The sequence below is a fragment of the Pteronotus mesoamericanus genome, unplaced genomic scaffold, assembly GCF_021234165.1.
Source record: "Pteronotus mesoamericanus isolate MK-2021 breed Mesoamerican mustached bat unplaced genomic scaffold, CSHL_Meso_final scaffold_636, whole genome shotgun sequence".
Lineage (NCBI taxonomy): Eukaryota > Metazoa > Chordata > Mammalia > Chiroptera > Mormoopidae > Pteronotus > Pteronotus mesoamericanus.
Window position 1 is genome coordinate 2,509,447 of NW_026555324.1, and position 13,067 is coordinate 2,522,513.

At 48.8% G+C, this 13,067-nt stretch overlaps 1 protein-coding gene across 2 annotated transcripts; it reads right to left on the reverse strand.

Annotated features, from left to right (window-relative positions):
- Nucleotides 1-1,044: 1,044 nt before the first annotated feature.
- Nucleotides 1,045-10,902, reverse strand: AP1M2 (adaptor related protein complex 1 subunit mu 2). 2 transcript variants are annotated; one of them, XM_054562235.1, is made up of 12 exons: nt 10,832-10,902; nt 8,869-9,025; nt 8,574-8,641; nt 6,999-7,129; nt 6,743-6,890; nt 6,518-6,644; nt 5,782-5,924; nt 5,631-5,702; nt 3,302-3,460; nt 2,364-2,489; nt 1,790-1,865; nt 1,045-1,423 (listed from the first exon to the last, which is right to left on the reverse strand). In XM_054562235.1, exons 1-12 carry the CDS (start codon nt 10,871-10,873, stop codon nt 1,401-1,403), a joined length of 1,272 nt encoding a protein of 423 aa, XP_054418210.1. In that variant the 5' UTR covers nt 10,874-10,902; the 3' UTR covers nt 1,045-1,400. The 2 variants fall into 2 exon arrangements, with proteins under 2 accessions (XP_054418210.1, XP_054418209.1); XM_054562234.1 differs by having other exon boundaries at nt 5,782-5,930.
- Between the last annotated feature and the right edge of the window lie 2,165 nt (nt 10,903-13,067).

Below are 13,067 nucleotides of genomic sequence, written 5' to 3' on the forward strand. Positions count from 1 at the left end.
TCCGGGGTTCCACCATTCAGCCTCGCGGTAAGAATTTATTCGCCCTTACAGGGCACAGAGCGTTTTATTTCATTCATTCACTCACCATGTGCAGGAACCATTCCCTGCGCTGGGGAGCGTACATTCAAACACCTAAATAATTTAAGATAGCATTAAGCACCGAGAAAAAAAATAATAAAATGGGGAAATGAGTGTGGGTGAGGAAGAAATACCATTCCGGCTCAGATTGAGCCAGCCCTGGCATAGCAAGTGCAAGGACGAGGAGGAACATTCACGCCGCAGCTGCCACGTGGTTGAGCCCGGGAGGTGGCTCTTACAGAGGCCTTCATTCAAATATTTACTGAGCACCTACTCTGTACTAGGCGCCCAAGTGGAGAGCGAGCTACCATTTAGGGCAGGAGAGGACAATAATTAAATCTTTAAAGAGGGGTAAACGTTAAGGACCTGATAAAATGGGATAAATGATAGTCTATTGGGAAAGGAAGGCAGTTGAAATAGAGAGGTCAGGGAGGGCCACTGAGTTGGTGGCATTGATTTGAGACCTAAAGGTACGCACAGGAAGGAGCCATAGGGACATCTAAGGAAAAGCATGCCAGATCAGCGGCACTACAGATGCAAAGACCCTGAAGTGGGAACGTGCCTGGTGTGTCCAGGAAGAGCGAGGAGGTGAGAGCAGGTAGGTGGCGAGGTGGGCAGCACAGATCAGACTAAGCTGATGGGTTGCCCTGAGGATTTGACTTCTAGCCAGATAGGAAGCATGGGAGGGTTCTAAGAGTCAGGATCTGATTTAGGAGTTAACAGGCGCCCTCTGGCTGCTATGAAGGTAACTGACTTCAGAGAGAAAAGTCTCCATCCAGAGGACGGATTTGGAGGCAGTGGGGCTGGCCTAGATAAACTATAACCTGGGCTGAGGGATGGATATGTGTTGCCCATTCCCATCCCACAATTCAGAGACGTCCCTGGCATCCCCAGTCCCCAGGCAAGAAGGACATACACAGTGGCTAAATTCATCTTTTTAATGCCATCCTAAAATGCAGAGGAGTGCGCCAGAGAGGCTCTGGGCTCAGCAGCTGTGAAGGAGGAGGGGCCCCCACATCCCCTAAGGCAAGTCACTGCAAGAAGGCACTCCTGAAGGGGCTTTCGAGCCCCTCCTTTCTTCATATGAAAGTGGGAGTGGAGGAGCTGGAGGCAGAGGGAGGAGGGAGACCATCCCACCCAGTCTGTGGGTAGAGAACAAGACTGGGAGGGGGCCAGGCGCTGGGAGCAGGAAGCAAGAAACTGCCAAGCCAACAAGGAGCCTGCTCACACACACCTTCTCCGCCTTCCTTCCCTCTCTAAAGTCTGCAGTCAGGAGCTATGAAGAGGGAGGCCTATGTTCAAGCCCGTACCTCGTCTCCCTTCTAGCTGGTACGAAGTTGATAATCTGCAAGAAAACAATGAGCAGGAACCATCTCAACAACTGGAGAAAGGGCACAGAGGGATAGTCCTCCCCAATTTTTCCCTAAACCCAGTGTTCATGATCAACCCTGCCAGGCTAAGGTTGGAGTCAAACACAGGGACTGTACCCGTAATAATAAGCCTGTGTCCAGGCAGCAGATGGGGATGCTATATCCAGGAACTGGCAACTGCCCCCATTTTAAACATGGGCAAACTAAGGCCCAGGGTGGCATGGTGACAAAGACGGGGTAGGCCTGTTGAGTTTTAGAGCCCTCCGAGCAAGAATCAAAGCTCCAAGACCATCCCCATCATCGCCTGGACCCCACTGTCCCAAGGAGCCAGGCTGCCTTACCACCACTCTGGGTGATGTAGCGGACCCAGGGCAGGGCCTGGTAACCGCTTTTCTCAATGATCTTCATGTATCGGACCTGGAAGAAAATGAAAGGAAGTGGCTCAGGCTAAGGAGGAGAGGGCTTGCTGGGGCCAGGGGAATATATGTGACACAACTTGGGGGAATATGATGGTACAGGCTGGGAGTAATGACGTGACATGACTTGGGGCAAAGATGTGGCATGGACAGGGATGGGAGAAACAAAAAGGTGATCCAGGACGGTGGTCCAGAAAGAGATGGCACAGTGTAAGGAAATAGACACAACACAATTTGGTGGGATGAGGTGGCACAGGCCAAGGGAAAGGTCAACAGCTTGCGGGTGGGAGAGGGGCAAAGTGAACAGGCTAGTGGGGAATAAGGTGGCACAGAGCAAAGTGAGAGAGGAAGAGGAGACACTGTTCTGGGGGAAAGGCAAGGCTGATTACAGAGGAGAGGTGATCCGGGCCAGGGAACAGAGGTGACCTGAGACAAGCAATGGCAGAGAGGGGAACCTGCTGAGGTCAAAGAGAAGAACCACCGTGCCCACTTCCCTCACCTGAATCCCAGAGACAGTGAAATAGGGGATCTCAAACTTGACCCCAATGGGCGGCCGGCCCTCTTCTTCCTCCTTCTCCACACTGGGGAGGCCAAAGTGGGCACGCATCAGGTATTCCTTGCCCCCCTAAAGGCACATGGGAGCATCAGATACACTGAAAGACCCATAAACACCCTAGACCATCCTCAAAACAGCCCTGGAGCAGGCTCAGCTCTCAGCCCATTTTACAGACAAGAAAGGTTCCTCATCCTGGCTGGTGTGACACAGTAGATTGAGCGCCAGCCTGAGAACCAAAAGGTCACTGGTTTGATTCCCAGTCAGGGCACATGCTTGGGTTGTGGGCCAGGTCCCCAGTAGGGGGTGTGTGAGAGGCAACCACACATTGATGTTTCTCTCTGTCTCTTCCTCCCTCCCTTCCCCTCTCTCTAAAAATAAAGAAATAAAATCTTAAAAAAAAGAAAAAAAGAAAAATTCCTGGTCAAGACTCACAGCCAAAGCTACTAACTGCATAGCCTGGTTGGAGGGTGCATGGGGGGCTTCTAATCACCATCTCCCATTTTTCAGGCCCTGATGAACTCCTGTCCCCAGGTTCCAGGGACAGACCAAGCCCTTCATGGACCCATGGATGTGGGTAACATAATCCTGCCTCTTTCAGATGGGTAAACTGAGGCTCCATGAGGGGAAGAGGGCTTCTCACGGCCATCAAGGTCACTCAGCTTAGAGAGGCAAGAGTAGGGTGGGAATCTGAACCCAAGGCTGGTTTCTTCCAGACCTGAGGAGGGAGCTTAACCACCACACAGGCCTGGTGTTCGGCTTTATTACCCCGCCCCAAGGACAGCCCTGTGCAGGCCGATGTGGGTCTCTGATTGGCTCTCCACCTGGCCCTCAAGAAGTCAGAGTGGGCTCCCCCGGATCCCCACCCTTCTTCCAATGCTCACCGGGAAAGACTTAATACTCCAAATCACAATGTTCTTCTCGGGCACATACTTGGCACTGCCCACACTGGTCTTGAAGCGTGGGGAGTCAGCATCGCTGGGTACCGGCACGGATATCTCCACACCATTGGCCACTGACTGCTTCTTAAACTGTCCCTTGGCCTGTTGCGGGGAAAGAGCGTGCAGCAGGAAGAATTTGCTAGTGGATCCTGCAATTATTTACCAAGCCCTTTCCATGCACCGTCTCACTGAGAACCTCCCCAACCCTGAAGAAGGGACCACTGTCCTACCCAATTTACAGATGAGGAAAACAGAGGCACAGAGAAGTAAAGGCATTTGCCTGGGGACACACAGCCAGCGGGTGGTAGAGCCAGGGTCCACGCACATTACAGACTCCAGAGGCTCTACCCTTGGTGCCTTCTATTTGGAAAATGTCATATACCTTTGCCTGGTTCAAAATGACACCCCCTGAACCCATCACAGAGGTGTTTTCATTTAATAGGGGATTTATTGAGCCCCTGCCATGTGCCAGGCCCTGTGCCAAGCACTTAATCCTCTCAATGGTTCTCTAGAGTAGGATCTATTCCTAAGGTCCATTTTACAGGAGACTGAGGCACAGAGAGAAAGAGCCCTTTGCCCAAGTCACAGAGCTGGTAACCGGCACAGAAAGAATTCAAACAGCCTGCATCCTCAACCATTACATGCCCTCCTTACAGATAAATGAAGAAGTTACGACACTATATTTATATCCAGAGCTGTGTGACACAGGACAACCTTTAAACACAAAGATCCTCAGTGTTCCATGTGTGGCAGCTAGCATTATAATTACTGTTGCTTTTTATTCATTTGGGGAAGGATATTTGAGAGGTGGGATCTGGGGCAGAAGACCTGGAGATAAATGGGGGGGCATTTTTTTAAATGGAAGGCACCCCCTTTAATAGCCCCTTTCCCTTTCTTGCCTGCAGAGATGGGGGCATTAAGGAGCATTAAGATCCTGCCTGGTGACTTTCCCCTGTGCAACCCAGTTGCCCTGAAACCCCAAGACCAGGGAACAAAGTCAACTCTAAGAACACAGACTCCTGAGTCAGGTGCACCCAACTATGATGTGGGGGAGCCCCCTTCCCAGATGAGTGACATCTTAATCCCCTGGACCTCAGTTTCCCCGTATATAAAAGAGGGCTAAACTATAAGCTCTGGAGTAGTTCTTGTAATGGGCACCAGAACACATGCAGACCTGTTTATGGCAATAGGAACCAGAATAGCCAAGAACTGAAAACAACCCATGCGAGAGAATGGAGAGATATACATTTCCATGGTGGAATATTCTACAGCTGTAGAAATGGATGCACTAGGCTATGACACCCAGAATTCATCTTAAAATCAATGTTACATGAACAAAGTAAGTTATACACAAAATCATACAGCCTGAGTCCACTGATATGAGAGTCAGAAACTGGCAGAATGAAATATTTGTGGTTACACATGTGGGTGGCAAAATTATGAAGAAGAGCAAAGAAATCATTTACATAAAGTTCAAGATTGAACCCTGGCCAGGTGGCTCAGCTGGTTTGAGCATTGTCCTGTACAACAAAGGGTTGAGGGTTCGATTCCCAGTCAGGGCATATACCTAGGTTGCGGGTTCCATCCCCAGTTGGGGTGTGTAGGGGAGGCAACTGATTGATGTTTCTCTCTCCCTCTCTGTCTTTCTCCATTTCTTTCTCTCTAAAATCTATAAACATATCCTTGGGTGAAGATTAAAAAAAAAATGTCACGATTGTGATTACATCTGGGTAAGGGGAGAGCAGAAATTGGGGGAGTGGGGTAGGGACATGCGGGGATTCAGAGGCTCTGGTCAAGTACATTTGAATAAGTTGGGTAGTTCATTATTCTTTAAATCATATAAATATTATATATTTAGTAAGAGAGTAAATTAAACATGTAAGTAAAACAGATTATATGATGATAATAGGAGGAAAAATAGAACAAAGAAGGGAGGTGGGGAATACAATTCTAAATAGGTAACTCAGCAAAGGCCTCCTTGAGGAGGTGACATTTAAGCAAAGAGCCTAAGACGATGAATAAAAGGACTGATGCATATATCTGGGTGAGTGGGAGCAGAGTGATCCAAGAAAGGGAACAGCCAGAGCAAAGGCCCTGCACGGGTAAGGGGACCAGTTCCTGGCATGTTTGGTCCTAGCCAGCACACCAGCTGGCTAGAGGAAAATGAAGCAGGAGGGAGGTGGGAGATGAGGTTAGATGGTGAGGGGGTGGGAGGGGCAGATCAAGCACTGTGAGTAACTGTTTCTCCAATCCACCTGTTCCCCCTACCCACCTTGACCATGATCTCAACACGGCTGTGGGAGAACTTCTCAATGACAGACTCAATCCAGATCAGCGGCTTGACCTGCACAGACGAAAGAGGAGTTCTGAGAGGCCCTGGAGTCAACTCCCCTCCTCTGCCATGGCGCTTGACCCTGCCTCACCTGGGTGCTGAGGCGGTAAGACATGAGCTCGAAGTCACCGTCCGGTGGGATAAAGGAAATGGTACGATCATTGTCAAAACGAGAGAGTCTCACACACTGATGAAATTTCACATCCTCCAGTTCCACGGATTTGTTCTTGCTCCCTGAAACTCGGAGCCAAGCATGCAGGATGACCCTGGGTGCCGGGATAGGGTCTCTACCCCTACATCAATCATCCACTGCTATCACCCCCATTTTACAGATGAAGAAATTGCAGCCCAGAGTGGATAAGTAACTTGCCCAGTCACCGAGTTGGCTCTATCAAGCTTTTAAATACAATGCTATTATGTCTCTTAGGATAGTCCAGCATGGGTGACTAACCTTTTGGCATCTCTGGGCCACACTGGAAGAGGAAGGGCTGTCTTGGGCCACAGATTGCAACACATAATCACAGAAAAAATCTCGTAATGTTTTAAGCAAATTTATGATTTTATGTTGGGTTGCATGTGGCTTAGGGGCCACGGGTTGGACACCCTTGGGTCATCTCCATGAAGGCCAGGATTTGTCTTTTTCTTCACTGCCTTGTCCTTGCACCTGGCACTAATAAAGAAGCGTTTGTTCAATGAGCCAGCAGCTGTAGTGTTGGCTATGACCAGCAGAGGGGGCACAAGTGCTTATTTCAGAAGTGGTTACAATTCTCTGGGGCCCCAGATGCAGAGGGGCCATCTCCCACCTGAGCCCTTCCTGAGACACTTACGGCCAGTGAGCTCAAAGAGCACTCGGTCGTTGAGGCCAAGCCGCAGCTCTGGCATTCCTGACAGAAACACCTTGAGCTTGATGGTGCCCACAATCTCGCTCAGCAGGACACTGCCATTGGCATTGACCTGAGGACGCACACATGGTGATGGGGAGTCAGAAGGCGGAGGGTCCTCTCTCCTGTGCCCAGACCATGCAGAGACAGGGTGGAGGTGTTGGGGCTCACCAGCAGGTTGACAGACTCTATGACGTCGATGAAGACCTCATTCTTCTTGTACTTGATGCCCTCGGAGCGCCAGGACACAGCATTGGTGACAGTGGGTGGCACCCGCGACTTGCCTGTCTCCAGCTTGTTGCCCTGCTGTGTGATGTACCTAGTAGGATGGCAGGGAGCATAAACAAGTGGACTCAGGGCCACTTCCCTGGTCCTCAGCTTCCTTCCACCATGGCCTGCCCTGTGGCTGCTCCCATGGCCCACTCACTCCTGCAAAATCTTGCTGTCTGTGGTCTGGGGGAAGCCGAAGTCCATGAGCTCATCCAGCAGCTCGTAGACAATGACAAAGTTGTCCCGAATGCTCTCCTCCTCCAGCTCCTTGAAGTATTCAGAGAACACCTGGGGGTGCCGGGAACAGACACTCACACAGGTGTAGCTATGGGCTGGGTCCCCACTGATCCAGCCAGCCAAGCGACAAGCAATTATTGAGTGCCTACTTTATACCAGTGCTGGGACATTAATGGTGAATGAAACCCACAGGCAGAGTCCCTGTCTTCAGAGAAAAGTCCAGTGGGGGAAAGGGGCTGGTAACAGAATCAATATAATACAAACTATTGGGTAAAATAATGAGGAAAACGCAAGGAAAGTGGGAGCACAAAGGTGGGGAGGTTCAGGAAACTTCCTAGAAGTGGAATTACAACCATTTGTTTGTTTTCATGGATCATGGATCCCTGCATATCTGATGATGCTTATGGACCCACCTCAGAATAAGGCTTGTAAATGCATAAAATAAAATACACAGTATAACAAAGGAAACCTGTAGTACAGAAATATGACTAAGATCTTGGACACTCTGGATTCTACCCATAGGCCCCTCGAAGTCTGGGGACCCCAAGTTAAGAGCCCCCTGGGAATTAGTAGGCATAACCATGGAAGACAATCCGTTAGTCATCAACATTTGAACCACACTCCACCACTCATTCTGCTCCAATTTCACTGACCTCTCTATTCCTACCCCAGGGCCTTTGCATATGCTGTCCCTGCTGCCCGGCACACTTTTCCTTCAGCTTGCCTCACAAAGGACTGCTTGTCATTCAGGCCTCAGCTTAAATGTCACCTCCTCAGTGAAGCCACTCTCCACCCCCATGAATATCATGCTATAGTCACTATGTTGACTAGTATCTCAAGTCAGTGACTTAATCTCCTTTATGCCCTTTAACTCGTCAGGACAGACAGGAACCTGACTAATGCATAGCTGTGTCTTCTCTGCCTGGCAGAGATGAGACAAGTTGATAAATATTTCTTGTTTGTTGAAAAGTATTGAGTGGGCACTCTCTCAGTCATTGATAATGGCATATGGTAAGAGCTCAATAAATTATGATATAATTTTATTATAACATTAGTGATAATACTAACAATAATACCAAACCTTTACTGAGCACTTAGTGTATACTGAGCACTGTTTTGGGAACTGTAGAAGTATGAGCTTTCTTAATTTGTACAACAGCTCCAAGGTAGGACTTGCTGTAAGGCCCAGTTCAAGAGGCACAGAGAGAAGTGACTTGCTCAAGGTCACACATCCAGGAAGTAGGGAAAGCTGGGATTGGAACCCAGGCCACTCTGGCTGAGACTTGAGCAGCTGCACCCTCTCGGAGACCCCCTTGGTCCTTGCTGCATAGGGAGATGATCTCATAGCAGCCAGTGAGAACACAGGGTGATGGGGCTTTGATAGGCGCACTCCCAGGGGTGTGAGGCAGAGCTTCTTTGGAAACATGGATCCTGAAAGAGGAGGACCAGACAGGTGGACAAACAGATCCACTTGCCATGGGAGGCCAGAACCTACCTCCACTGTCTTGTACAGGAAGGAATACACGAGTGAGGCATTGGCGTTCTTCAGCGTGGTGGCCACCACTGTGGGCAGCGAGGTTAAGGAAAAAGTGCCATTTGGAAGGACTCACATGGAGTACAGACCCTGAACCCCCACCCTGTTCCCCACCATTGCCCCCATCTCTGTCCCAACCATCCCCAGCCTGAGCCCCCACTGGTGTGCTGTGCAATTCCTATCCTCAGCCCACCCTCTCTGGGCCTGAGCTGCCACCAACCCAGCCCCCCTCAGCCCCCCACCTGTGGCTGGATACAGTAGAGGTTGCTGTGTTTGATCCACAGGAAGTGGACCCGGCCATGGCTCAACAACGGGGACAGGGTGCCCTCTTCCTCCCGCTGCATGAGCAGAGGCATAAAGTGCTCTATCTCGCTCATGGCCACATCACCTTTATAGTTGCGACTGATCAGGGGCTAAGGGTGGGCAGAGAAGTCCTGGTCACCACTGTGATCTGGGGACCCTCCATCTAGGGGCATAAGAGTGTCTGGTTCTGAGCCCAGGCGCCTGAGCAAGGCTCTGCCTCTCTGCACCTAAGTTTCCTCCTGTGAAATGGGCATGTGATAATAACAGCTAACAGGTCTAGAACCCTCACATGTTCTACCAAAGACTGGATGTTTGGCACTCTCCCTCCCAGGAGCTCACCCATGCCTTTCTTCCCCAACAGGTGTGCATCTCCTAAACTCTAAGTGTCCCCACGAGACTTGCAACCAGGGTAGTAATGGGCACTAGCAGCTCAACCTGGGGAAACCCACATCCTGTCTCTAAGGCCTCCCTTTTTCTGACTTTCCAGTAAACCAACAGCAGCCCTGCCTAGGCTCATTTCTTTCTCTCTCGCTCGCTTGCTCTTTTTCTTTTTTTGTTAAAAAAAAGTTTTTTTAACTTATTTTTAGACAGAGGGGAAAAGAGAAAGAAAGAGGAGAGAAGCATCAATGTGTGGTTGCCTCTCGCATGCCCCCAGCTGGGGACCTGGCCTGCAACCCAGGCATGTACCCTGACTGGGAACTGAACCGGTGACCCTTTGGTTTGCAGGCCATCGCTCAATGCACTGATCCACACCAGCCAGGGCTCATTTCTTTCCTATGTTTCTAGAGAGCCAAAGCAGAGCACCACCTAGGCTCTCTCCTGTTACTTCTCTCCTAAGCCCTTCCTTGTTTCATTGTCCCCAGCCTTAATAAATGTACTCTCAAAAAAATAAAATAAAATAAAAAGGACTGGGTGTTTTCTTGCTGATTTAGTTCTCACCACAACCCTGTGAGGTAGCTGTCATTGTCACCTCCATTTTACATGTGGGGAAACTGAGGTAGGAACTATGTTCATAGTAAGTGGGAAATCGAAAATTGGACCAAGTGCCCTGGCTCCCGAAGTCCTGCGCTTGGCCAGAGCTTCATATGCACCAAATCGGCAAGGTAGGGATGACAAAAGGTAGGAAGGAAGGGTGGGAGTAAGGGAGAAAAGAAGGAAGGAAGGGGAAAAAAGGAAGATTATGCCAAGGAAAAAAGGAAGAAAGAAACCAAAGAAAGATTATGCCAAAAAGAGGAGGAAAAGAAAAGAAAAAAGATTGTGTGTGTGTGTGTGTGTGTGTGTGTGTGTGTGCGCGCCCGCGCGCTCATATAGCTTTGCCTGGCAGGTAGTAAGCAGTCAATAATAACAGTACCTGCTTTTTATGGTTGTTTAGTCCAGTGATTAGAACTGGGAGGGCAAATACTTTTGCACTCATTATTATCAGGAATATTATTTTCCCTATCACTCTTATTATTGCTATTGAATAACAAGACGAAAGGGACAAGGCAGCCCCAAAGGGGAATTAGGGTCCCTCTTCCCGATGTCTTCTCCAAATATTAATAGTGTGGATGAAAATGCTGATCGAAATAACAATTTCAATTGATCGATCGTCCACGAAATGTTTGCAGCAGCACACTACGCTAAGTGGTTTACCACCGGCTTTGGGTTGTGTTAGTTGTTATGGGGTGGGGACCTCTGCTGTTCCCATTTTTATGCGTAGACTGAGCCTCAGAGAGGCGAAGCCCCTTGACTCAGGGACGCGGCTAGTAAAGAGTGGAGGTGGGCCTGGACCCGGAACTCCCCGGGATTGGGGGAGAGGCGTGTTCCCGAGCCCTAAGAGCTATCTGGGGCTTCCCCGCCTGCGAGGAGGGGCCTCCCTTAAGTTCAGGGGAGATCAACCTCACCTGTCCGTCCCCCATCCCCACGACCAGTCTCACCTTGCCCTTGACGTCGAGGATGAAGACAGCCGAAGCAGACATGGTGGCAGCCAGCGGACCCGGGAGGCCGGGAGGGAGGGCAGGAGACGAAGGTGGCTCCGCTTCCTTCTTCCTGCGGAAATGCCCGCGCGCAGGTGAGCGCCCAGGTGAGCGCGTCTTAAAGGGGAGGCCGCCAGGTGAGCAGTGCTGTCGGCGGAGGAGAAGATGCTGCGGGGAATGGAAGGGGCAGGACTTCGGACTTGACAGCTACCCCGTCACACTATCCCATGGCACCCAGGAGTGCTGATGGGCGGAGACCCCAGACCAAGCATCCATCCGTCCTTCTGTCCGTCCGTCCATTCATCCACCTATCCATCCTGTCTCTTCCACACTCAGGTAGCCCTAATAGAGCAGGGACTTTGTCCTGTTCATGTCTGTGCCTTCAATGCCCAGCACTGAGTGCTCAATAATATTTGTCCAAATCATTAATTCTTTCCCTCATTCATACAAGAAATATTTATGAGTTATTCTTTTATGCAAGTAATTATTCCCTAAGTTCTTTCAGTCAGTAACAGGAACTGTGGATTGCACTCTGAGTGGGGCACATGTAGCTGCTTTTATTATTATTCCTAATGTTACTCTTATTCATTCAAAAAATATTTATAAGAACTGCTCATTTCAGTAGCACATATACCGAAAAATACTTATGAGCTCCTACTATGTGGCATTAAGATGTTGGTAGAATGTTTAACAAATAAATGATTACTATTACTATGACTATAATTTTTTAAAGCATAAAGTCTTTATTTATCAATTTGAGAGAGAGAGGAAGGGAGAGCGAGATACAGAGAAACATGAGTTTGTTGTTCCACTTATTTATGCATTCATTGGTTGATCCTTGTATGTGCCCTGACCTGACCAGGGATCAACTCTGCAACCTTGGCGTATCTAGACAACACTCTAACCAACTGAGCTACCTGGCCAGGGCCTTATTTTGACTTTAATTATTATTATATTATTCATTTAACAAACACTTACTAAGCACCTACTGTGTGCTAAACTGGACTTACGGAAGTTGCTTTCATTTTGGTGATGCTGCTGCTGCTAATACTGTTGATGATTCACTCAGTGAGCAAGTACTGAGGGACCTCTGTAGCGCTATGGATGTCCACACAGACAAAGCCACTCCACTGCTCTCATTCTAGGGAGGGCAAGAGGCCCACAGTGTAAAACCCCACAAACAAGATGATCCCTGGAGAGGATGGGAGTGATGAAGGCAACTCAGCTGGAGGCAGGGGGGTGGGGGTGTGCATTGGGGAACGAATGGAGGGGGCTGTATGCAGGGAGATCCAAGAAGGAGTTGACATTTGAAAAATTTTTACCTCAACCTAATGAATGAAGACAACCCAAGAGAAAGAGTACCAATGCAGAGCCTGGCACAAAACCAGTATTAGTATTGTTTTTATTGTTGATGATGTGTGCTTTTTGGGCACGTGTGCTCTGGAAACAGCTGCTTAAACTCAAGTCCTGGGTCTGCAGTCAGCCAGCTGGGCGGCCTTGGGCAACTGGTCTCCCCTCCCTGGATTTCAGTTTGCACATTCATGAAATGTTAATGCGCATTTGCACAGCTAATTACTGTACTTTCCTAATTAAGTTATAGTCAGATTGCACCCTGACCGGGTGGTTCAGTTGGTTAGAGTGTTGTCCCATACACCAAAAGATTGTGGGTTCGATCCCCTCTCAGGGCACCAACGAGAGGCAACCGACCAATGTTTCTCTCTCTCCCTTCCTTTTTCTCTAAAATCAATAAACATTATCCTTAGGTGAGGATTATAAAAAAGTTATAGTCAGACTGCATGAGTCCTTACGTACAACATAATGCTTGGAATAGTACCTGGGATGTAGCTAATGCTTAATAATATTATGATTTATTATTATTAATTTATTTTTAACTGAGAGTTTAAAACTTTTATCATTATTTTTAAATATTTTATTTATTTATTTTTAGAGAGGGGGAGGGAGGGAGAAAAATAGGGAGAGAAACATCAATGTGTGGCTGCCTCTCATGCTGAGGATCTGGCCCGCAACCCAGGCATGTGCCCTGACTGGGAATCAAACCAGCGACTCTTTGGCTCACAGGCCAGCTCTCGGTCCACTGAGCCACATCAGCCAGGGCATTATTATCATTATTATTATTATTTTATTATTTTTTCTTTTTTTAGAGAAGGGAAGGTAGGAAGAAAGAGAAGGAGAGAAA

What these genes read in the sequence shown, in the direction of transcription:
- AP1M2 (XM_054562234.1), bottom strand. Translation starts at nt 10,873, where the DNA reads ATGTCTGCTTCGGCTGTCTTCATCCTCGACGTCAAGGGCAAG. An exon ending in GCTCTTTGAGCTCACTGGCC is followed by an intron (nt 5,931 to 6,517) that starts GTAAGTGTCTCA and finishes CTTGGCTCCGAG; the next exon opens with TTTCAGGGAGCAAGAACAAA. An exon ending in CTTACCGCCTCAGCACCCAG is followed by an intron (nt 5,703 to 5,781) that starts GTGAGGCAGGGT and finishes TCGTCTGTGCAG; the next exon opens with GTCAAGCCGCTGATCTGGAT.